We start from the raw sequence: 25,522 nt of genomic DNA, 5'->3' as shown, positions 1-25,522 counted from the left end.
TAGAGGAAAAAGAAGAAAGAGAAATGAAAGAGGAGTATAAAAGAGAATTGAAACAGAAAAAACGTCAAGAGGAAAAAGAAGAAAGAGAAATAAAAGAGGAGGATAAGAGAAAATTGAAAAAGAAAAAACGTCAAGAGGATGAAGTGGATAGATTAAAAGACTCGGTGAAGGAAAAGGAAGACAAGAAAGCAGACGCAGTATTAAGAAGTGGGAAGAAAGCTGACGAGAAAGACTTAGTGGGGAGAAAGGGCCAGACTGGTGCACGTCGGCGCAAAGTCCCTTCGCAGACCTTGCAGGAACACATAAAGAAAGAAATACATAAAGAAGAAGACGAAAAAAGAGAAGTTGAAACAGAGGAAGAATCAGAAGAAAGTATCGCAAGTAGCTCTTTGGAAGATGAAGTCAAGGTGGAAGAAAAGACGAGAAGAATAACACGTTTTACTTTGCCAGAATCACCAGCATCATCAACAGCAGTGTTTTATGAGTTCAGTCCTTCTGTAATAAATGAAACAGAAAAGGCAAAGGGGGTAAGTTTTGGATTTTTTCTTTTGTTTCTTGCGATTATATCACACTTTCTCCTTTCAAGATTTAGTCGGCTCTTTCCATTGGTTGTTTTTTTTTTTAACCATTCTTCCATATACTGGACTATTCTTGGCATGGTTATTTGTGCATTATGAACTATTTTAACAACACTGCAGTCATGTACTTCTCACAACACACTCATATACTGTAGATGCCTGTTACAGCCCTGTATATAGGTGATTCGTATGGTCGCATATTCCCAAAGCCTAATCAGTAAGCACGCACTAAATATTACTCAGCCAGTCATGTAACAAGGATACCAAAAAATGGTTTGTTCTGTTAAGCGAAATACCTCAAGAAAGAATTTTAGGCTGTCTTATTTATAGTATTCATCATGGATTGACCATATAAATGCGTGTATTTTTAATTATATCTGCGCAAACGGTTTGTGCTATAACAAAGCCATATTGAAATGCCAGATGGTAAATGTTGGTAGAACAAATTGATAATAATAATTATAGAACTTATAAAGAGCTTTCCATTCGTAAGCGTACGCTCAAAGCACTTCACACATGAGACTGCAAAGAGACGACATTTTGACAAACATAAACTAGGTGCATGCACAAAAAAGAATAACTGAATGAGTGGGAGAGTGATTGTGGAAGATATTTCTTAGAGACGGGGGATTTTTGGTCGGATTTGAAGGCTTCGAAGAAAGACATAAAGAATTCTAAATTGTTGGGAGCGTATTGTGAATACATAGTTGAATATACAATATCAAGCAGAATATAAGGCATTTTATTCTAAATTTTATAGCAAATTGCACATATGTATAGAATAAAGTACACTAATTTGTAAAGCAACTGTTTTTAAATCATTTGATTCCAGATTGATTTATGGCGACAAGTGGTAAACAAAATGGTGGAGTTCTCGCATTCAGTGAATAAACCATTTGAAAGAAACTTATTTGAAGTGTTTCTCAAGCTACAGCTCCAGAATGCGAAGAATAAATTGACATCAGACAGTATGTATTCTGTAATTTATTTTGACTGCACATGCTAGTACATGTCATTTAAAACGAACATCTTTAACTGTAATATTGATAACTTTTGTAACACAGAGATAGCACAATATTGGTGTCACGAAAGAGTTTCAACATGTCTTGGTTTGCCACGACAAATCAGTCAGAATATTGGAGATCACATATATATTTACAGTTTTTCACATATACATAATAAATATAGAGGATACCAAAGATACATCAGGTTGAGTGGTTACGGTTTCTATTTTAGCCTTTTCAGGGTATAGGTCACGCACCGTGCTGACCCCTTTCTCCTCTCATTTGCGCTACGTCCAGCTCCACTCGCTGTGTGCCAACCCCGCGTTAGCCGCTACAAAATAAAAAAAAAAACTCGTAAATATTTCGCCTGGCTAGCCCTCTACTAAGATTATGTAAGGTAGATAGATCACTAGATAGTTTTTGCGACCGTAACAGTACTTCTTCTTGCTCCTATTCGCCTCCAGTGGAGCATAGGGCCGCAATCACACTATCTACTACTTAACCAATAATATTACATTATTTACTAATAGGCTATTTTGAAGAACAACTTACCAAAACTAGGGAATATTATAAAAAGCTAGCACACGTTGTCTTCTGAAGATTGCACTGGGCGGTGTGTCCTGAGTGTCCAGACCAAGCGACGACTGCCTCTTACAGGTCACAAGAGTACTGACGCTAGGGTCACGTTGTGAGTTTCCTCCAATCGTGGTCCTGCGTCCCTACAACCCACGCTACCCTTATGACCCGACGCTGACCTCCCTAACACCACGCAATTCTGACTGTTCGCTGGCCCGTTTTATCCCCCCCCCCCAAAAAAAAAAAAAAAGAACAAAACAAACTAACCTTATAAATATTTAGCCTTATGTGTCCCCGTCCTTTTAGCGCTATTTTTTAAAAAATTTAAAGTCCAATGTAACTTTGTGACGAATTTTTTTTTTTAGGCCCTTCGCCCCTCCTGGGGCATAGGCCATCGACTACAGCCTTAACTGTTGTCGATGTTTTGGTAGCAAGGATTTGTTTTTACGGGGTGGGAGTGCTGGCCCCACGCCCAACCCTCCTCCTTTTTCAGCCGGGCTTGGGACCGTCCTTGGCGGAGGGCAGCCAGCCCTGTAAACAGATGAACTCAGGGCAGCCAACCTTCACTGTATTGGTAGCAGCGCTAGCCGTTGCGCCACCGGGCCGCCTTTTACTTTGTGATGATTGGAGAAGCTTAATGTTTGAGATTGAAAATAAACTATAAAACAAACTCATATCAAATATATGTGAGATATCGAGGACAATACGTGTTCTGATAAAGCCTTGCTTTTCGTAGTTTCGCTGTGAAAATCAGGTTAAAACAATTAATATATGTATAAATGCCTCTTGTCCACATTGCAATAGAACATAGTGAATGAAGGCAGTGAGAAATAGCGAACTCGAACTTCTCATTAAGTAGCCTTAGCTCATTTCAAGGGGAGAAGTGAGCAGCAACATTATACTTATATATACTTATTATACTCAACTAAAAAGTTAATTTAATAGAACAACAATAAATATATATGTATATGAAACAACAACATTGTCATTATACACTAAAGAAGCACCAGGAAAATTATAATTATAATAATAGCATTTATTTCATATTTCAAGCATATTACTTGTCCAAACATTGCAGAGGAATTAAAGACGATTGACTCGGAAGGAATCGAACACGCAGTGTATACACGTCAGATTTCGAAATATCTCATCCAAGTCAACAAGCTGCCTGCGGACCTCCGCTTTTTCGTGGAAGCAAACAGGTAAGGGAGATAGGTTGTCTATCTCTAGGTAGGTCCATTGGTTAGCAGTTTCCCAGTATGCACCGATTTATTAATTTCCCCTCCTCTCCCGCTGCAGGTCCTAAAGCTAATGGGATATGCAACAGGGAAGTTAATAGAAAGACATGTAAATGCCGTGTTTTAGCAGGTACTCACAATCACCTGACTATTTCACCACCAAAAGTCTTAATCTGGTGTCCGATCCAACAGCTAAGCTCTGCAATTCCTGAGTATATTTGTTGTTGTAAGAAATCTTGCGCCACGCTGCACGGGATTTAATTGTGTCACTCGCTGGGTGATGTAAAGTACTGCAGCACGCACGCTTCGTTGTATGTGCACGCGATTCGTGATGTTCTAACTCAGTGTTGTTAGTCATTTTGTCTTACTCACTCAACAACAAAACGCCAGCATCAATAGGAGGTATTAACCTCGACCTTTGTTTATGATGTATATGCGCGCGCGTGCGCACATACACACTATTATTAAAATTCAGAAAAAAGTCAGGTATGAACAAATACAGATGACTGTTATGTGTTGCTTAAGTGATAGGAAGGTAATAATGACGTTTTACAGATTCAAGAAACAAATAACATCTCACTTAAAGTGTTCTACGGAAATCGGGATACCAATCGAAAAGGAAAACCCAATCCTGGGCATGCGCGCCAAAGCCATCATTGAGTGCTTTTTCCAGTCCGTGTGTGAACCAGTGGTTCAGGTGAGCTATTTTGTAAGACGACATTTATCTAGACGATAATCTAATTTGTGATTTTTTTACACGCCTCTACTACAGAATCAAAATGAAAGCATTTTCGTGATGCCAAAGATGTGATCAGAAATACCAAATTCAGCAGTATATATATTCATCATGAAAACCTATTAGACGTAAACAGACAGGAGACACTTTCTTATTGGCACAAAACTACTAGTGTTTATTACTAATTTATATTTAAAAGTCAAAATTTAGTCTAATCTTTATATGAATGTGTTTTATGTTAATCAGTTTTAGTAATGTCGTTTTTACAGATCAACTTATGTTCGGAAAAGTATGCCTTTCAAATAATACAAGATATGCACAGTGGCTTGTCTGCTGACATGTTCTATGATGTCTACCTTGCCCTTTTTTCTTTGCTATTCAACATGTGGAAAATGTGAGTATCAATCATTGGTTAAATGCTGTAATGAGTTCATTATAGCCTAGCGACTCTATAGAGGTGTTTGTTCTCATTCGCCCTATGAGGAATGCGTCTGTGCTGTTGACAACAGATTTGCTCATCAGTGGCTTTCGACGACTGGAGGGAAATGGCGAGAAGAAAACATTAAAATTCTACTGACATCCTTCAAGGACCCTATCATTGGGGATTTTCCTCATCCGGACGAACCATCAGCAGACTACCTTCATTTAACGCTGAGTAACTGTAATAACAAGGAAAAGGACAAGGACGTGAAAGGTGATATAAACTTACTTCTTGTAAATCCCTCTTTAGCTCCCAGAACCCTATTACCAGCAACTAATTCTTGCGTACATGCTTCTTCGCTCCATTTCAATATTTTCTTTCGTCCAGTAAGGGATGTATAGATTATAATCTAGAATAGTTCAAATAACAAAAATGAAGATGAAGACTAAAAATACTAAGTACATAGTCCATTTTGTGTCATTTATTCTTCCTTCTCTCTTGCTCACTAGCTGTGTGGTGCGTGTGAGTGCGCGCTTGCGCGCATGTATGGAAGAAATGTAATAAATGGGCAGGCAAATATATTATAAAGATAAGTTTCAATAAAAAATATTAATGTTTTGAATCGTATTTGATCAAACATTTCGCGTTGGTAATGAATCTCTTACAATCAGGCATAAATCACATCCTCCGGCCGAGTCATGCTATGTCATATTTGCGATAAATAGGTAAAACAAATCACACTAACAAATGGATCATGAAAAGGACCAAATTGCCATGAATTGCTGTCTGGGATAAATAAAGTGCTATCTTAATATAAAAACAGGTCGTTGAACAGTGTGTTAATGTGAAGCAATATAAAAACAGGGTTGTTATTGTACTGTGTGGGAATATGTAGCAATATCAAAATAGGATTGTTAAACTGTGTAATAATGCAGCATATTCATAAGCATACCAGCAGAACTAGGGAAATTGATGTAAGATTAGCAGACATGGTAAATGCCCTAAATAGTATGGTAATAGTCCTTTGAAAGATAGCTTAACTATAGTGTTTTTAAGTTTAAAACGTTGAAAAATGTATTGTTAGGTTCACGAATAAAACCTTTAGAAAAGGATAACCGTCCGTCACAAACGAGAGCACCTCATTATTGTGTCCTAATGGGGAGGGAGGGGGTTTGGTGTTTTACGCCGTGTCAGCAACTAAGGCTATATTACGGCAAGCAGACAGCCCTGTAAACAGATGCCACGTGCAGAGAAAGCGTGTCCGAGACGAGAAATGAACTCTGGGCAGCCAACCTTCACTGTATTGGTGACAGGCGCTAACCGTTGCGCCACCGGACCGCTGGTTCCTAAAGGGGATACACAAAGAAACGCCTTAAAATTTAAAAAAGCAATTCGATTTAGAAAGTGATTTATAAAACTCGCTTTGTATAGCAACAAATTAATAGTGTCCTACTTTTTCTTCTTTTGGTAGCTGGACCAAAGTAAATCTTTGGCTACATGTATGGAGGGAATGAAATTAGGTCAACATTTAACCTTTTGCCCCACCTACATGATAAAAAAATTAACCGAGATTACTCACTATTCTGTACTTTGAAAAAACGTTCAAAGATATCGACTGAAACTTCTTTTAAACTTTAGTCCCTTAGTTTTAGATAAAGTATTATTTGATGGAAAGTGTATTGAGTTGTGGTAGGTCTTGTACTGTTTCATGTATGAATGGTGTGTGTATAGTATATGTATGTAACGGATGTAATAATAATCTGTCTAGCATACTCGTAAAGCAAGAAAACTTTGGAATCTGCCAAACGGCATTGCTTATTAATATGTAAGCAGACGTCTTAGTTGCGTCCTACATTTGGAACATCAACGTGCTTACTGTAACAACACAAGTGACAGAGAAGAAGGTTCATTTACTTTTGTCGGGACTTTCTCTATGTTTCCAACACGGAAATCGACGGCCTAACAACTTCTTCTATATTGAATGCTACATCAAAGCAATAGCTTCCACGTTGCCGCTTTTTCGATTACGTTTGTATGCTTGTGACACGTTCACAGCCAATGAACCCTTGAGTTATTAAACTGCATAATAAACAGGATGAACACAAATAAAAGAACTTAAGACCGACTGCTTTAAGGGGTCTGAGAGAACTAAGCGCTAGGGAGGTGGCTGTCGTCAAAAGAATGCGTGAACGTCGTCGAGAGCATAGAGGTGGTGTCGTCTGACAGACATCTAGACACAAATTTAATTATGCTAGTAATTTCAAACCATTTCTGCAGTGGCTGCTGGTTGGGGGTGGGGGGAGTCGCATCAAATTCAAGATCGCTATCCTTTGCTACCGGCCTATTCATGGTCTTACTTCAATCTGTCTGAGCTTGTTTCACCCTACGAGTTTCTCAAGTCAGTTTGCTTCATGTATCGGTCCGGAGAGTTGTATGGGGCAACTTCAGGAACTCCGTGACAAGCGTCTCTTTTTCAAATTATAAATCGATGTCCAGAACGTGCAAATGGTGTTTTACTCCTAAAACCGTTATGAAATGGTGGTAAAGATGTCCTGGGGTAAAGACAGCTTAATAACTTCAGTAACAAGACGCCTTTCCTTACGTTCCAAATGATGCCTGGGAAACGACTTACTTTCGCTTTATTACTGCAGACCCTGGTGAAGCTCAGCCGTTGCTCATTGTCCTTCTGTAGCCTCAGTATTTAGAATGCCCTGCTGCACACTTTACGGCCTAAACTTTGACTTCTTGTTCTTCTTGTTCTTTTATTTCTTCTTGTTCTTTTATTTCTTCTTGTTCTTCTTCTCCTGTTCCTTCTGCTCCTCCTTCTTCTGAACACATTCGATGTCATTTTACGCATCTCGTCCGATGGTGAAAAAAAATCTTCCGACTGCCCCCTGCAGGCTGTTCAGAAGAGGAGAATCAATGAGAGACAGTGGGACGGGACACAGCACGTGAAGAGTAGTCTTTGTGCCACGACACTCCAGTCTAGACCCGCTACTCACATCAATAAGTTGATATGGAGAGAGTGACACGTAGGCAGAACTCGCAGTGCATGTACACCATAACAATTGCTAGAGATAAGTTAATAATTGTGGGAATATATACACATATATGTGTGAGGGTTAGGGTGTTATAAGGGGAGTTAAAAGCACTGTAGCATCGAAATTACGGATAGAACGGATAGAACTGGAACCCCTTTGAGATGAGTCAGATTGTTGACTGTACATTTTGCATCAAGTACGTTTATCAAATCCTTTTCTTCTTGTAATTTTCTTTGCATGTCTTTAAGTAGTTTATTTGAGGAGAAACAGCCTGTGAAACGTGTTAAAACTAATATTTGTTTCAGATATTACAGGATCTATGCTAAAATTTACTATTTCTCGTGGTGTTCGCCTTCTGGTCAATGAGGCAGAGCAAAAGAAATCAAGCAAACTGTCATCACCGAAACCGTTAGCAATAAACGAAAATGGAAACAATTTCTATAAAGTGACTGATGTAAAAAACATGAGAGACAATGTCTTTTTTGAGACCCAGTATCAAAATAAGGGAAAAATTGATCAATCAAACAACTGTCCAGGAAACTCGGACATGACCGAATCTCACGTGGAATTTCCTGTATATGCGAAAACCCTCGAATGCAGAGAAAGAAAGAGGGACTTAGGTATAGGAAGAAGTAAGGTACCGAAAACATGCAACAACATTTTACAGGATCGAGATTGTGTCGTCGCCATGGAAGAGAGAGGACTAAACCATCAACCACAACCAGAGCCAAAACAGAAGGGAGAAGTTTACAGCGCGCCAGAAGCATGTTCAGAGCCAAAGGTAATGATAAGTAAACAGATGGGTGGGGAAGAGGTAGAAGAAGAAGACAGCGTCACCATAGAGGAGAGAGGACGAAAGCATAAACTAAAGTCAGAGTCGAAACAGAAGGGAAAAACTTACAGCACGCCAAAAGTATGTTCAGAGCTAAAGGCATGTTCAGAGCCAAGAGTAATGACAAGTGAACAGATGAGTGGGGAAAAGATAGAAGAAGAAGATAATGTCACCATAGAGGAGAGTGGACGAAAGCATAAACTAAAGTCAGAGTCAAAACAGAAGGGAGTATCTTGCCGCCAGCAGAAAAGAATGACAAGTGAACACATGATTGGAAAAAATACAGAAGAAGAAATAAACGACGGGACATCGGCACAGAAAAATCAAGTACCGAATGATAGGAGTGAGAGTCGAGAAATTCAAAACAAGCAAAAGCTAAAGTTTAGGGGAGGTGACAAACAAACAGATAATAACAGCAACCAAAAGTTTACAAAACAAGCGGACAGAGATACGAACACATTGCAAAAAGAGATGAGTGAGCATGGAAAACAAGATAACAAGTTACAAGCAGAAAATCGCACTTTCATGTGTGTTTCCGATCAGCCTGAGGTAGGTAAACAATGCTAATTATGAAAACTTTTGAGACTGCATGCGATATTTATTTAAGAAAACTTGGTAATATAATTATAAAGAACTAATTGAGAACAAACTGAGCAAGCGACACAAACACGTAACTGCGCATGTCTGGATTGACTCTCTGGAACTCTACTTCTCATGGACAGACGATTCTGTTTTAGGAGTTACAGCTGCTGAGCCCTGATTTTCTGAGTCGGAGTCTTCCAAAGCTGGATGGCTGTCTTCAGCTGCAGGACAGCCAGTCTGTATGGGGGCCTGGCAAGAGGCCCTTTAAGGGCGATTATGCCGTGCAGGTCAGCAGAATGATCACTCTACTGTGTGAAAGCCGACAAGCATCCCTGTGACTGTTAGGATCACAATCACTGTCAGGTATTTTGGTCTCTCACTCTATAAGACTATGCGTGCTTCTCAGTCCATCTACCTTTCTTTCAGTCACCTGCTATTTCCTCTACGTTTTCTATCATTCATATGTCACACGAAAAAAACCTGTTGAATAGGGGTGGCATTTTTTAGTATTATATGGTTTTTAACAAATCATGAAATAAACACTGGCCAACTGTTACCAATAAAAAGGAATAAGACTGTGTTCAATTTTCATCAGCTGCATTTCTGTGCAAGATATTTATTATAAAAATACTTGAAGTATCCATTTTACCCTAATGTAAAAAATCTGTCTGTACCTTGCTCTTTCGCAGACATATAAATGAATTATTTATTCTACAGCTGCCGGGTATGTTAGCGTGGAGGAAAACAGTCATTTCGTTGCTTAAGAGCGACCTTGTTGTGACCAGTGGCAAGCTTTGCGCAAAAATCTGTTGAGCGTTGGGGACTGGACTACAACAAACAACGCAGGACGAGTATTTTAACTCTTTGAATGCGTTAAACTCTGACACATAGCGGGGAACTGTCAGGATAGGGGTTGTTGACCTGTTTAGCTTTCCCTGTGATGTTGCTGGACTACCCGGCAATTCGCATGGGGTATCTGTTTATCGCATATGTTTTCTAGATTTTTCACTTTTTGAACTTTTTAAATACATATATAAAACTATTACTTTATTTATATGCGTTTCTAGATATTTTCATGTTTTTTACTTTTTCAATAGTTTTATAGCTTTAATAGTTGCAATGTCTACTCCATGAAGGAAAGGTGACAAAAAAATGCGATTCGCTTTTTGTTTAGCCTTTATTGTAAAGATATGACTGTTAATAGGAGGAGATTTTTGTTACTATTAATGAGTGATTTTACAATGTACCCTTGTTGAGGACCTTGACCTATGAACTTTAAAAGCGGCAATAAGAATAAAGACGATATTATGCCATCAAATCCTTGTGTGCGAAAGCGTGTATGTGCGTATTTGTAGTGTCTGTGTGTGCATTTCTCTTAACAACAGTCTACTCAATGCTAGTCCTCAAACTTTCCTACTCGTCTTTCTCTAAAGAATCACGATACCTGTAGTTCTTGTTACCATTTTCTTCTCTGCGTTTTCTATATCTGTCTTTAATTATTTGTCTTTTATCAGTCATCAAGATTGCTGCTTATCTTTCCGTCTCTCGTATGTAGTCCATCTCATTCTTGTCTCAAGCACTAAGAGCACGTGATTATGCGCTATTTAAATTACGCGATTGTTATTGTTATTGTTATTATTATTATTATTACTGCTCGTTCTGTTACCATCAGCTTAGCTACTTGCTTCTGTATCAAAGGAAACTTTAACCCTCTAACGGCCGTAAAATATTTCAGAGATTGGTGATAGCTTTTCCTCTGGTCGCCTTTGATGTCGCTCGGCATCATCAGCTTTGAGCATCACTCCACAACTGGTCTATTAGTTCTTCCTGAGCTTTATAGACACCAGCCAAAATCAGTACACCCATAATGCACTCAAATTCATTTTTATTACACAGAAAACATATCGAATACAGACCAAATATCACATTATATATGCACATAAGTACAACATATACAATTAAAGTAGCACAGTCTGAACAGTATGTGGCTCAGCAAAACAGGAATGGTAATGTGCACAAGGTCTCTTTCTCTGCAAGAACTCACACACACAAAGTACATACACACATGTAATAAAGTTTAACAACATTCTTTCTGAGAGCATCTTACATAGGTGCGGTGTTACACCTTTTCCTGACATGTCAGTGGAGCCATTTATGGACATGTAAAATGGTATTTGAGGATTAATTTCATGAACGTTTAGTCCACTAATAAAGTGTAAAAGTCAAGAAATTTCAAAATTTTAAGATAAGCGGTTCGAGTTTTCTAACAAGAGAAACTTCGGACGGAGTCCGTATGGTTCCAGGGGCGAAAGAGGCATAAAGGCCAATAGTTAATGTCCATTTGAAAATATTTTGAATAAAAAAAAAATATAGTAAAAATCTGGAAACTTTGAAATCTAATGTTTATGTCTGATGTAAACATTCCAGTAACAATATGAAAGCCTACTTGTTACAGTAATAATAATAATAATAATAATAATAATAATAATAATAATAATCATCATCATCATCATCATAATAATAATAATAATAATAATAATAATAATAATAATAATAATAAAAAATACATAAAATATAACTCGCGTCTTTCACATGTCAGGTAGTGTGCACACACTCAATCACACACAGACACACAGAGAATAACTGACAAGATCTTTGACAAAGGGAAGGAAGCCAAAGAAGAGGATTCTCGAAAAAATAGTTCGCAAGTTTTCGCCCTTTGAGAGCAGTGAAGCTATTGCTGAGAGTTTGGGTGTCTGAACTCGGGTGACAGCGCACTGTCTCCAACTGAGCCAGATGTGGATCGGGTAGACAGTGGGGAAGCGATGGCATTACAGAGACACAAAGGTAGACACTGAGATAAGTTAGGAACTTACTCATCTTCGACTCTTTAGTCACAGGACGACCTTTACTTTTTCTTTCTTTGACTGTCGGTGACCATTGCTCGGTTAGTTTGACAGCCGACATAGAAAAGTCAGCTTCGCACCACTTTTATCTCATCGATGCCCCATTCATTTTTAATGACTAACCACTGTTATGACATATTGAGCCTTGATGTTTTGGACAGTACGGCACGGATGACTGTGGGGACCATCGTTAATAAATCCCTAGTTGGCCTTTAGGGCTTGAGATATATTTATGTGTCTCAATCGAATGTCTTATAATTGTAATGGCATGATTATCACTGTGGGAGACATTTGCTCATAATTTAGTTGTTTTGTTTTAGATCATGCGGAATTTTTGTCGTTCTCCTCGATGCAATACTACTACGTTAACTTCTTTTGATGTTTTATTAATGAAACATTTTTTACAGACAGAGGATATAAGTCTGAAAAAGCCAATGATATTTATAATATTATTAGACTGAGACTCATCTTGGTCGTGATACTGCGCGTTACAAGTTCACAAATAAAATAAATCCTTCTCACTGCTTGAAACTAGAAAGTTGACCTTTAGCCCCTGATGTTTGTATCCATGAACTATATATTGGTTTTTTTACGTAGTATGCACGTCATTTGTGTTTGTGACGTCAGTTGTTAGACATTTATTTCACTTCCTCCCGTCGTCAGATGTTTAGGTGTTCGCTCTTGTTGTGCACAAAGCTTGCACTGGACCATGTCCGGTGTTGGCGAGCTTCTGAGCAAAGCAAGTGAGAGAGGTAATGTAGACATTCTTCCAACTATTTCGTCGCCATTTTTGAAACTTGACATCTGTGTGTGTGTGTGCGCGCGCGTGTGTGTGTATGTATGGATGACTTCATCTTTTAATTAAAGAACTGACAGAATCTACCTCACATCTTTGGTCGAGGAACTACTTTTTCTTTTCAAGCAGTCGTCTGCTTGCGCCTTCACAACAGTTCTTGTAGATGTGTGCAGTAAAATAGCATAAACAAGATAAGTTAATACATTTTAAACTAATATATTGAATTTTCACTATGATATGGAACATGAATTTAAGATGAAAACAAAATCTAACTAAACAACTATGTTGAAAAATTCTGTACTTTATTGTCGTCTGCTTCAGAGGAGAGGTTGAGAAAGACGGAGGAGTTTCTAGCCAAGCATCTCCACGATCGCTTGTTTGTGGACTACTTCAATGTTTTTCTCAACTTGCCGGTAACCATACAACTTTATCTAATATTGGGAGTCAGTTCATGATTTTGCTCTATCTCTCTAGCTTGTGTGTGTGTGTGTGTGTGTGTGTGTGTGTGTGTGTGTGTGTTTTCACGTGCTAATACATCATCTATCTTACTCAATGTGTTACTTTAGAATACAGATAGAATGCACATTGGTTGTACGAATGGGAGCAGTTGTGTCCAAAACTGTTTTAAATTTAAAATTATTCTTTCGTTGTTTTCAAAAGAAGAATGTCATTTGAAGAGGGTTACTAGTTATTTAAATATTTAAAGGTATCTGCTAACGTAGAAAACAACCTGACTCGAAATGATGTAGTTCATGAACAATGTCCAGGTGTTTGGTCAAAGAATGCTGCTCAAGCTGCACGATGGACACTTTATATTTGACCCTCCAGTTTTCACAGAAGTGAATGTGAGTTAGTTTCTTTCTCTCTCTCCTTCCTTCCCCTCTTAAGTAGTCTAGCCTGATGACCATAAACTTAAGATCAAATTCTATTAAAATGTACATTTGACTACAGATTGCTACAGACGTGCTGTTTTGTACTGCAAACATGTTTGCATCTCCTCCATGTCATAATGATTATGAGTCAAGAGCATTCAATGTCTCGTCCCTCTCACCCTACCTTCCTCACTCGTTTTTTTATATAAGATTAAGCACTGTATGCAAATGTATTGTGGTAACGATGGAAGGTAGTGAATACCTAGCATAACCATTTTCTTTTGCTTATTCAAAGAGAGAGTGTGTGAGGTGAAAGAGATCGATTGCTTGATGAATTTATGCCAGGCCTATTGCCAAGAAGAAGACGAGAAAGCAATATTACAATAAAAAAGACACTCTACAATGATTGACGAGGGAGAGAAAATATGTAAAATATTGAATCTGACCATATAGTCAGGGTTAATATAAGTATTGAAGCTAATATAAGTATTGAAATATCTGCACAGACAAGACTGTTTCTAATTTTCTAATGCATATTTCTAATTAAATACAAATCTCTGATGTTATTGTTGTTTGCGAAGCATGACAGGATAGTAGCATGGATAGCTGCGCGCAGGTTTCACCTGTTTACAAAGACACACCTCTTTCTGGAATATCAGCTGTGCCATAAACTGCAAAACCTCGACTTTGAGCTGCGGTTCTATGATTCTGGTAATTGTTGACACTGGCTGTGTTTGGTGTGGTTTAGTACAGTTTAGTGTACTTTAATAAGGCATGGATATGCTCAGTGGACTGATGTGCGTCTGTGGTTGTGGAGATGTATGAATACAATTCAGAGCATGACGTAAAGACCACGTGATCTATTGCGATGAATTTCTTGGTGCAGCTCGCAGTAGGCGGACCCATCATGTACTGCAGGTGTTTGCAAACAACCTGCTGGGTAGCGTGGCTGGCATGTACCTGTTCCGTGAGCACCTCCGGAACTCCTCCGGCTCGAAAGTTTTTGGGTGCTGGCTACATGTGCAACGATTCCGACAGACGCGCAACTTGACGAAACGACGCGAGATATTCCACGAGATCCAGCAGTGCTATCTCCATGCTACGGCGTTTCACAAGCTGTCCAACAGGCTGTGCAAAGTAGTGGCCGTGGGTAAAAAAATGTTGTAGTCAGGGCTAATTAATTATCAACCACCGTGTTGTTATGTTAGCTTGCTGAACATGTGTTGACATCTGACAGGCCTGGCGATGTGCCTGTATTGTGAAGTGTTCCTAGGATGGTATCACGTACGTCCCGTCACAGCATCCACACCAACAAAGATACTAAGATTTCAGCAAACTCTGTCACTTTCAAAGCAACTCCTCTTAAAGTGGAACTCGCTGTGCATGCGTGTTGACTCAAGCTTTCCAAATGTTTAAACTGTACAAATCCTTGATTATTCCTTCGTAATTTGAAATTAAAAATGCAATGTGCTGATTACAGGAAAATATTTGGCTATTATCATTTGTTCTCCTTGCCTAATTTTTGGTGAGAACACAAAAACAAAATATGATTTAATTTGTCTTTTTTTTAAACTTTTTTTTTCTTTTTGACTTTTTACTTTTGTATAATAATTTAGTGTTCCGCTTGTCTTTTTGCATGTTAACAATATCTAAATATTTATTTATGTGATTTTGTGGGTTCTACCCTCCTTGCAGTCTTCCTTTCTTTTGTTTATTTTAAAGAGCTCCTGTCTTTTCCTGTGGTGCCACATTCTGAAACGGAGTTGTCAGCGCGACTTACGACTGATCACTATGTGCCCTCATGCGAAGTCGACCTCTCGTCACCTAAGGCCTTGGGACTGGTGCATCGAGTGCTTCTGGAAGCCTTGCGCGCTTACTGGGCTCCTTGTTACGTCATGCACGTGCTCTCCACCCAGCCCTTTACGATACTAAAGGTAAGATGTGAAAACCAAGAGATGACAGAAACACTGTAGACATTGGAAGGGTAAGAAAACTTGTTTCAAAATTAAGTTACATTTAAAATAAATCCATGCATAATGTATTTAGTGTTTATCGCAATAATGATAAAAAATAGTGTTCTGAATATAGATAAACACGACTTTTTTATAACGTTAAAATTTTACTTAGTTTTAAAAAAGAGCTGGTAAATGAATGGCAGGCCAACACATACACAAGGGCGTTAAAAAGCTAAAGAAAAACGGATAAAATTGCTCTTCTATTGCGCAAGATTTTGAGAAATGGCTTATAAAGGAAAGTAACATGGTTACTTACTTAGAAGTTAAACTGTTTTTAAAATAGGAACAGGGAAATTTCAGGAACTGTTCAGGGTTCCAGGAGGAGACATCATTCTGTCCTCGAGTGAACTGAAAATTCTTATCGGAAGGTGCGCACTGTTTAGCATCCAAGACGGTCAAGATTTAATACCGAAACATGGTGGTGCCCAGTTTGAGAGTGATGAGTGGATCTTTTCCTTAATCTCATCTTCTTCATCGACATTGTCGTCAGCGTCTTCATCTTTAACGCGTGGTAAGACCGGGGGAAGCTCCTTCGATAGCGTTCACTGCGTGGAATCAAGTGACCAGAAGCTCTTGTCACGACTGTGCTCCTCATTCTTGTCATCAGAGCGACAGACGACCTTAACCCCTGTGGAGGAGTGTGGGCAACCTAAGTCTGCAGATCTTTTGAATTTACCCTCAGATAAAGGTAGACAAGTTAATTTTTTTTATTTACATGTTGACCTTATCGGACTGCAGTAAGCTGTAAGTTGGAATTATTTCAGAACATTAAGCTCAATATTTTATTTGAGACTTTGAGCAGATTTCCTTAGCAAGTGGCATTCTGCAATCATGAAATGAGTTGTAGTGACATACAAAGACCTACTACTTTCTGTGCTGCTAAAATGTCAGAACCGAAGATATAATGTCAGAATTTATTAAAAAAATATGTTCTTTAAATGTCAGACGATAAGCTATAACCCGCTTAGCATATCGATGGTAGGCTCGCCAATCGTATCAGTCTTGAGGAAGAAGCACTCACTAGATGTGCTTATGTCGGGGTTAATCAGACAGTATCAGATTACACTATCACAGTTGTGAAAAAGGCTGATTGTTGTGGTCGTGAGCAAGACGGTCCCTCTTGTAAGTATTGAACTGTCACAGCTCCGATATGAACAAGCACTGTCCGAGTTGAGACTGGTCAGAGCTACTAAGTCTGTCACTTGCTCATACTCTAAGGTCTTCCTTTGGCTTCTGCCAACTTTGCATGTCCGAATGTTGGCAGGAGGTCAGTTGTATGTGATTAATCACACTTGGTAGCATACAAACTACAACGGTTAGCGCCTGTCACCAAGACAGTGAGGGTTGGCTGTCCGGGGTTCACGTGCGGCACCTGTTTACAGGGCTGGCTGCCTTGCCATGACACAGCCTTGGCTGCTGGCTTGGAGTAAAACACTGACCCCACCCCACCCTGTCTTGTCGTCTTCAAACAATATATCATATCAGCCATGGTTCTATATTCACTGACTTACATCAAGCTCATAAATGCACACTCCACTGCTATCAAGTAGTAAGTGATTATTTCTCTACAAATAAATTCAGTTTAAACAGGACTAACCAGTGACAGTCGCAGAAGTGAGTAAAAGGCAACATTTATCCGCAAATATTTTCGTGACATCAACCCAAGTGCATGTTGGGTATTCTTGCTTTGCATTATACATGTACATAATTATGCAAAAAAAAAACAAACAAAAAACAAAAAAAAAACCTTTCTGATTCCTGCTCTGATGATGTAAGATTCTTGGATTTTATGTTTCAGAAATTTAATATATAATTGCTATGGACACAGCATCAGCACTCATAAATATATACACCATATTTTTGGTCACTTCTATGACTGGTTTCTTGAAGTTTTAGGAACGTGTTTCTGAACCTATTCTTCTAAATGTCTCTTTACCTTTACTTTACTGCCACGCAAGACACTGGGATTTGATTAGCAAGACTGCTTGGACATAACCACCACTGAGCTAAGCGCACATATATAAACTTTAGTCATGTGACTATAGGCAGAAATTATGGAACTACTTAGCAGCAACAAAGGATTCAACAACAACAAAAAACATATTCCCCACTTTCTCTGATGTCTTTCCAAGAAAACGCTTGCAACAAAAGCAAAAGCTTCAAAGAGATATCGCTATAAAATGAGAATTTAATAGGGTAACCCGCTTTAAATAGCATGTGTAACATCTGTCTTAATTTCTCCCCTTTCTTCTCCATCATTGTGCGATACAGTCAAACGACATGCTCGTCGGATTCCCTTGACCGATTGGTTTCCTTTCGTAAAATATTTCACAGGAGAAACTTCGTCTGCAGTCTCTTTGCTTAGAGACGATAAAGTACAAGTAGAAGTCTCTCGGCATCACGATGACACCAGCGACGAGGAGCTGGCAGAGGTGTGTGCTATCGGAGAATTACTGGACACTGGAGACGACTCCAACCAGCCGGTATATGATGATGAGGATGATGACAAGAGCAAGGACTCCAAACCAGTCCCCTTGCCCAGCGCTGCCCGCCGTTTGGAACCGGCTTCCTCAAGCTTGCCAAGAGAAAGTTTGGAGGGTACAACAGCTACCAGAGAGGACACCCGTGGCAGTATGTTGAGTACATGACATGTTTTATCAATATTGATATAGTGAAAGGCTACATCTTTTGTGTTAATACTGAGTATCCTACATGTTTGAATGTGACACAAATATCTCATTAAACAATACATTTATTATCAGTTCCATTTGTTTAGTGCAAAATATTTCATATAGATCGCTTTGTAAGACCAAGAGCATGACAAAGCGTAAGAAATGATTAAAATTTTTGTGACTATCCGAGGTGTAGATAGAAGGCTTGTATGTGTATTGAATTAACAACAGCAAGCGGCAAGTCCAAGGTGTCAGACGAGCTGGAAGACGACGACAGAAGGTTGAGGTTGAACCTGACGATTCTGGCGCTGAAGGAGATGAGCTTCAAGCCCGAACCCATGCTTTACCTCAACCAGCTGCTGCGGCATTACCTCTTCGGCTATCGACACCTGGACCAAGAGAAGCCAGTGACTGACAGGTAGAGCGTGTAGACACACCTGAGTTCTGTTTTTACAAGAAGGTCTTTATTGTTTGAGGGACAGACATGGAGGAATCAATAGAAAATTACTGTTTCGGACGACTAAGGTCAAAGTCAATGTTATCTGTAAGACACAAATAATTCTTCTTCAAATAAGCCGATATTCTTCTTTATTATAAATTTTAAATACATTCGTCATTGTTAATACACCACATTTACATATTTCTGTTTATCTGCAGCGATATGACAGTAACATTATAGATCAATAAATGAAAGAAAAGTGTATTTGTTGAAATACATCAAACGTCTTGCAGCAGGTGTAACTTCCATTTTAGGAGTGACAAAATGTGGATATATGTTGACATTATGTTGAGAAAATGTTGATATTATGTTGACATTTTGTTGACATGTTGACAAAATATTGATATTATGCAGTTTTGGGGCAAATGCAAAGGAAGCAATGTGTGCAGACGAACCCTGTGCCTGCTGGCTTGCGACGACTTGGCCGGCAGTCCGTTCCGTTCTTACCTGCGTGGTCAGGACCCGCGGCTGCATCTCAGCTACTTTGACTTCTGGTCAGCTATGCGCCGATATCAGCAGGTCATCGCCTTCTTTTTGAAATCTTTTCTGCTGTTGTCACAATGATATTGTTTCTATGCCCGGCACTTCTGTTTAAAACTATGTATTGTTATTGTTGTAAAAATCTTATTACTGTTCTTGATATTTTGACTAGTGGAGACCGTGTTTAGTGATCAAAATGTGCGAAATGACATATAAAAATTAATCATATAACTCACCTTAACCTTCATCTAAGAGCTTTTGTTACTGTGCAGCTCCACGACCTGTATCGAATGGGAAACACCATGAATACTAAGTATGGTCCTCCCATCGCTAGCTTGCGAACACAGCACATTCTTTATATGGTCAACAGATTTTTTATGGGCAGTGGTCTTGACGCTAAGATCTTACAATATAGAATTCGAATTAATATTCTGGAGGACATGAAGGCAGCCAGATGGTCACCCCTCATCAACTCAACTTTGGATGTCGTGTCCAATGTAAGTCACAACTAAACTAGCCTCTGTACTTTGTAGTCATGGTTACTAGAATTATGAAAGGGCTGTCAGAGTTCTAAGGTATGGATTGGTACACAGTTATATATTTTTAGCGCAAAAACAATACTTTTTTAATTGGTTTGAAATGTATCCTTACTTCCCTACTTCAGAAAAGTTTTGTAGACACACATAAATATGCTTTCTTACTTTTTCACGTGCTTCCTCGCAAGGTAGAGAAAATTAGTAATAAGTTTCTTTATTTGTTGGAGACTAGAAGAAATATTGTAGTCCTTCCTGACAAAGCTTTCTTTATGGTTTGTTTGGCAGGTTCTCGGTATCCCCATGATGCAGTTCATCCTCAACGACAGACAAGATTTTCGAAAGCACGCGGTCAGTTAAGGAGTGAACATGAAGTTTGATATTGTAGGTTTAGGTTTCCTATATTTTAATTTAATTCGCCATTTAGAATGCATTTGCCTTACCAATAATTTAAAAGCCTCTCATCTTGAAGGCTTTGCATCTCAGTTGAAAACAAGTTATCGGTCACTCAATCATACCAATGTGTCTATCGTAAAAAGATTGTGATCAACACAGATGAGAACTCTGTTTTAGTTAATGAGACAATAATTCTTTGACTATTACATTTATAGACAGGTAATTTATGTATGTTGCCTGTTGAGAATGCAACAGTTTTTCCCGTAATATGTACCGATAAATGTTGCAATAATGTAAGAAATATTTAAGGGCTTATTGCAATCTATAACATTTTAAAACAAATTTCATTACCATTGACACCAAGTAATAAGAATTTTTGGAATGAAACATCAGCTTCAGTTGTGCTTCTATTAATAAAAACTGTAGACCCTCAGAATTCTATAGAAGAAGAGGTCTTAATTGTTAAAACATCCGTTTCAGTTGGGTCCGTATTAACAATAATGTCTTCTGTCCATAAGATTTGTAAACTCTCAGAATTATGAAGGTAATAGTTTCCATTGTTTGAAACAAAACAAAAAGACAATCGATATCACATATTTTCTCAAAAACAAAAATACCAAAACAGATCGATTCCGGAACCTTCGAGGTCAAGCCAAAGCAGGGTCCAAAAGACAAAGTTGTAATAGAATCGGTAAGTTTTGTTGTTCCTTATCTGAGCTACAAAGTATAGCATAGGACTGTGCAATTGTAATGTTAAGGTCAAAGACCAGGGTCCAGGGATATCATGCAGTACCTAATTATATAATGATATTATTTTAAATATCATTGTGATTCTTCAACAAATGCCAGAAATTTAAGAGGACAATGTCGTCAGAAAGGGATGAAAAAAATTGCGTACTCTCTAATTATTTGTAAAGCTAATCTGTCCAACGACCTTAATGCTGTCAGTGCAGAATTCAAGATATTTTGAATCCAATTTGCCAAAGTTTACAAATCTTAAGGATTCATTACACACAGAGAAGTACTGTCAAAGCTTGTATTTCCCTAGGGTCTTCCGAAAGTCTTTAATTCTTTGCTGAAGCGGGGAACCGAGGCGGCTTCGCAAGGAGCGTTTGCTAATCGCCGCTGTCTCTCAGATCCCTGGAGAGAGGATCCCAAACACGATCCAGATGGAGACATGGAATGTCTGCGACCCACGGATTCTCGTGGCACCAAGTATAACGGCGTTGTGGGTGTCCTGGGCGAACAGCATCGCTTGCTGGCCTTTCAGTTTCTTATCGTCCTGCGAGAAGGTACTGTTGATGAGCAATGATTTTTACTTAAGTAAGCAGAACGACTGGTAAAGGTGGTTCAACATTTTATCTTACTTTAAGTTCTGTTTCATGATTATATGATGCGAAGGACGCGTCTTCTGTTTCCTCAAAAGGTGAATATTTAAGGTTGATTTATGTGTCGTAGACGTAGTATACCAGACTCACTGCTATAATAATAAATATATATACAGTCTTCGTTTTCGAACGCTTCAATCAAAGATAATAGGATATTATTTGCATACTATGTGTTCACGTGTCCTGTACGGCAGACCTACCAGACGCACAGGTCTGTGATGTGGCTTCTTTGGCAAGAATTGTGCGGTCTGACTATGGTAGCTTGCACATTCATTGCCCTTCTCCTGTCAAAACCAGTAAGTGTTGTAGACCTTTGTGATACATTACTTTTTACTGTTCATAAATTACAATTCTTAATTTAATACAATCAATAAAAAAAAACTAAGCAGCCTAACGAGTGACTCATTAAACAGGAATTTTCAAAATACGCAGGTTAAAACTGTCTAGAATAAAGTTTAAACTGTACATAAATGTTGAGTGGAAAGTTAAATGTGAAATAAAGGCGAAATGAAATTTTACTAAGCAAAAAAACAACTTTATAAGAAACGAACCCACCGTCAAAATTAAACGGACAGATGCAAACAGCGTAGTAGTAGTAAACTACAGTACAATAGTAGTGAACTAAAGTACAATAGTAGTGAACTACAGTACAATAGTAGTGAACTACAGTACAATAGTAGTGAAGTACAGTACAATAGTAGTGAAGTACAGTGTCGTGGTAGTGAGTTATAGTGTAGTAGTAGATCTCGATTGTGCAATGTTGGCTATATACGACAGCTTTAAAAAAAAAAGAAGAAATGCATGTCGGTACACAAGTACACCTTGCACTCTCTCTGTCCAGATTATCTAACCATCCTTCGACCCGAAAGGCGGACTTTTAGCACGACGTGGCTAAAACAATCCTCTTTGCCCCAAAATGTTCCTCTTCGGACCACTTTCAGCAGGCTTAGTACAACTGTAAATGTGCGCCAGCTTCTACAGATAAGACAAAATAGAGAAAGCTCATCGTTTGTATTACCCCCAAAGCCAAGGTACTTTCATTCTTGCTTCTTTGCCTTTGTTTTCACTTGTAATAACACACCTCTGTGTCTGTCGCTCTCCATGTTGTATACATTCATAATAGCATGCACTGAGCATAAATATAATAGCCATAGAAATCTTTGTCAGTCTGCGTTTTGTTTTTCTTTATAGTATACTCACCATAAATTTTAACTATTTCTCGCTCGCGCTCTCTCTCTTTCTCATACACACATACACTCCCTCGTTATTGAAATGATTGGTGCAATGTGGTTTCTGTTTTCTAACATTTTGAAAACAGACTATGCCATTCCGCAAATAAATGACAGATGAACCTGATTCTTCTGCTAACATTTGCTTCTTTAGAACATTTTCAGACATTCTGGCGGACGAGACGCAGTTCCAAGCCTTCAAGAAGTATTTACGAGGTAAAGACCAGGCACAAATCCTCTCATTCTGCGAAGATGTACAAGACGCTCGGAGAGTTGAAAATTCCAGTGACCGGGACATGATTGTACAGAAAATTGTAGAGTACCACTTCAAAGCCGGTGGTATGGCTGTTCTTTTTCTTGCCTTTCTGATCCATCTCGTCTGTGTTGATTTTCACCAATTTTCAGGATTTTTTTTCTAGTTAAGATTAGTTGTTAGCATCTTTATGGCGATTGAGTTCAGTAGATAGAAGCGTGACCAGACCTGTATCAACAGCATTCATGTGATACTACAGACCAATGTGGCGGATTCCGGAACTACATTTATGGATGTGAATAAAATAGGTTCGAGAACTGAACCACACCTGACTTCCAATAGCAGACAAAGATGTGGTGCCTGTCTATCACAGACTGAGTGCGATCAGTCCCGTAGGAATGGATCCAGTTCAAACAATGCCAGAGAGGCCAAAACTTCTAAGAAGGCGCTAGAGAAGGATATCATTGTCAAATGCATCCAACACACATAAAGTTTATAGTGGTGAGATGTGGTTCCTGTCGCCTGTAGGTAGTAAATCATTCACCCCTCATAGTACCATCATCTCTGTCAAATTATTGTCAGGATAAGCGGACATAAATGGTTCAAGGAGATTGTAGCAGGCTAACTTGCTGAGAAGTTGCAGTAGCACAAGTAATTTTGTAGAAAGTATACTTCACTCCACGTGTAGGTCCATTCAGAAGCTTGTATCTACATTTTCACAAATACTGCGTTGATCAGGATAATTCGGGTAAAGCTTATTCAGTTACATTTATTTTATCGTCTGTTTTACTCTTGGTAATTGAGGTTATTCATGCTGAATGTTTTCATTTCGTAGGTGAGGTTGCAAACTTAATCAAACAGATGGGCTTAAGCGTGTCGGGCATTAAAAAAGGAGACCTCCCAGCTTTGATTAAAGCTCAGTTAGCTTTGGAGAAGCAGATACAAGATAAATGGTGAGACAAAAATATTTGGCATGACTTAAGCCAGAAGTAGGGAACCTTCTTCCTCCAAATGTCACTTGGAAATTCATAACATTATTCGCATTTCCTGCTTTCTCAGCCTTGACATAGTGTTTTGTGGCGACCTGCCTGCTGTCCTCTGTTGATTAGTGGCTACATGTGGACTAAGACTGTCCACTCACAAACCCGCTTGTTTTATCTGTTAAAAATGTTATCCTTTTTTTCTAGGTTTCAGACATATATACATGAGATGTACACAAAGAAAGTACAGTTTTCCATCCAGTCAGATGACAAAAAGGAGGATTGGTTAAGGAAATATCTTGAGGAAAGTTTAGGAGAAGCGAAAGAGAAAGACAAATTAATTGTCAAAGCGAGATGTAAGCGAATAGTAGGACAATCTCTGAAAAATAAAATGAGAATGGATTCTTTAAAGGACGGAGAAGAGATCATAGAAAGTCAAACAGACGAGCAGGAAAAAAGTGAAGAACAGAGTGAAGAAGACAGGGCAGAAAGCAAAGAAGAGGATGAATATAAAAGCAAAGGAGAATACGAAAAAAGAAAAGAAAAATCTCGAAGTATTTCACAGCGACAGAAAAAAGGGGGAAAGTCCCGCATCCCGTCAAGCTTTAATGAAAACGAAATGCTCAGGAAATGCTTTGAGCAACTATTAAGGGTAAAAACTAAAGAAGAAAAATTAAAGGCTCAAGAGAAATTTAAACAAGCAATCAACGAATGGCTTCAAATGCAACAAACACAAGGCTCTAATGAGGCCAAAGACGACAGCAAAGAACGCAGTAAAGAAAAGAGTGAAGAATGCGAAGAAGAAGAGAGTGAGGATGAAAAGATTGAATATGAAAGCGAACAAGAAAACGAAGAAAGACAAGAAAAATATCAAAGTATTTCACAGCGACAGAAACAAAGGGGAAAGTCCCGCACCCGTTCAAAGGATAATAAAGTTTTGTTCAGGAAATACATTAAGAAACTTATATTAACGGTAACATATACGAAAGAAAAATTAAAAGTTAAAGAGAAATTTAAAAAAGAGGTAAACAAATGTCTTAAAATAAAACAAACAAAAGACTCCGATGAAGCCAAAGAAGACAGCAAAGAAGGTAGTATAGAAGAAAGTGACGAAGAGAGCGAGGCAGACAGTGAAGAAGAGAGTGACACAGAAAGTGAAGACGAGAGTGACACAGAAAGTGAAGACGAGAGTGACACAGAAAGAGAAGACGAGAGTGACACAGAAAGTGAAGAAGAAAGCGAGGCAGAAAGTGAACATGAAGAAGGAAAGGAAAAATCAAAAATGCTTTTACAGCGACAGAAAAAAAGAAAAACTTCCCGCATCCAGTCAGACGATAAAAAAGATATCTTCGGGAAATACCTTAGAAAAAGATTAAGTGAACCTAATGAAAAGAACAGATTAAAGCTAAAAAAAATGTTTCAACAAATGATAATAAGATCTCCTAAAAAAAAAGAATAAAAGCTTATTACGAGGACGAAGAAGAGAGTGAAGATG

General features: G+C 38.5%; 2 protein-coding genes across 7 annotated transcripts; both read left to right on the top strand.

Moving 5' to 3' along the window:
• The first annotated feature begins 6 nt into the window (after positions 1–6).
• Positions 7–10,339, top strand: LOC112576831 (histone-lysine N-methyltransferase, H3 lysine-79 specific-like). Of its 2 annotated transcripts, XM_025259602.1 has the most exons (9): positions 7–527; positions 1,411–1,546; positions 3,237–3,360; positions 3,952–4,093; positions 4,402–4,526; positions 4,642–4,826; positions 7,900–8,975; positions 9,164–9,371; positions 9,726–10,339. In XM_025259602.1, the coding sequence occupies exons 1-8, from the start codon at positions 24–26 to the stop codon at positions 9,344–9,346; spliced, it is 2,475 nt and encodes an 824-aa protein (XP_025115387.1). In that variant the 5' UTR covers positions 7–23; the 3' UTR covers positions 9,347–9,371; positions 9,726–10,339. The 2 variants fall into 2 exon arrangements, with proteins under 2 accessions (XP_025115387.1, XP_025115388.1); XM_025259603.1 differs by lacking the exons at positions 7,900–8,975; positions 9,726–10,339 and having other exon boundaries at positions 9,164–9,327.
• A 2,203-nt stretch (positions 10,340–12,542) lies between these two features.
• On the top strand, positions 12,543–25,521 carry LOC112576827. Of its 5 annotated transcripts, XM_025259588.1 has the most exons (19): positions 12,543–12,666; positions 13,032–13,123; positions 13,478–13,555; positions 14,164–14,293; positions 14,469–14,732; positions 15,305–15,516; positions 15,898–16,285; positions 17,932–18,228; positions 18,501–18,687; positions 19,158–19,287; positions 19,521–19,745; positions 20,070–20,132; positions 20,803–20,868; positions 21,226–21,469; positions 21,760–21,861; positions 22,407–22,596; positions 22,949–23,133; positions 23,883–24,000; positions 24,235–25,521. In XM_025259588.1, exons 1-19 carry the CDS (start codon positions 12,624–12,626, stop codon positions 25,484–25,486), a joined length of 4,266 nt encoding a protein of 1,421 aa, XP_025115373.1. In that variant the 5' UTR covers positions 12,543–12,623; the 3' UTR covers positions 25,487–25,521. The 5 variants fall into 5 exon arrangements, 4 of the variants coding, with proteins under 4 accessions (XP_025115373.1, XP_025115376.1, XP_025115375.1 ...); XR_003101921.1 differs by lacking the exon at positions 24,235–25,521 and having other exon boundaries at positions 22,960–23,133; XM_025259591.1 differs by lacking the exons at positions 23,883–24,000; positions 24,235–25,521 and adding an exon at positions 23,421–23,636.
• Position 25,522: the final 1 nt, after the last annotated feature.

Source organism: Pomacea canaliculata, linkage group LG12, assembly GCF_003073045.1.
Source record: "Pomacea canaliculata isolate SZHN2017 linkage group LG12, ASM307304v1, whole genome shotgun sequence".
In the NCBI taxonomy this organism is placed as follows: domain Eukaryota; kingdom Metazoa; phylum Mollusca; class Gastropoda; order Architaenioglossa; family Ampullariidae; genus Pomacea; species Pomacea canaliculata.
Note: the sequence above shows the minus strand (reverse complement) of the source record. Positions and strands in the feature narration are given on the sequence as shown.

What these genes read in the sequence shown, in the direction of transcription:
- LOC112576831 (XM_025259602.1), top strand. Translation starts at nt 24, where the DNA reads ATGAAAGAGGAGTATAAAAGAGAATTGAAACAGAAAAAACGTCAAGAG. An exon ending in AAACAGAAAAGGCAAAGGGG is followed by an intron (nt 528 to 1,410) that starts GTAAGTTTTGGA and finishes ATTTGATTCCAG; the next exon opens with ATTGATTTATGGCGACAAGT. An exon ending in TTTTTCGTGGAAGCAAACAG is followed by an intron (nt 3,361 to 3,951) that starts GTAAGGGAGATA and finishes GACGTTTTACAG; the next exon opens with ATTCAAGAAACAAATAACAT.
- LOC112576827 (XM_025259588.1), top strand. Translation starts at nt 12,624, where the DNA reads ATGTCCGGTGTTGGCGAGCTTCTGAGCAAAGCAAGTGAGAGAG. An exon ending in ATGTTTTTCTCAACTTGCCG is followed by an intron (nt 13,124 to 13,477) that starts GTAACCATACAA and finishes AACAATGTCCAG; the next exon opens with GTGTTTGGTCAAAGAATGCT. An exon ending in GAATTTACCCTCAGATAAAG is followed by an intron (nt 16,286 to 17,931) that starts GTAGACAAGTTA and finishes AATATTTCACAG; the next exon opens with GAGAAACTTCGTCTGCAGTC.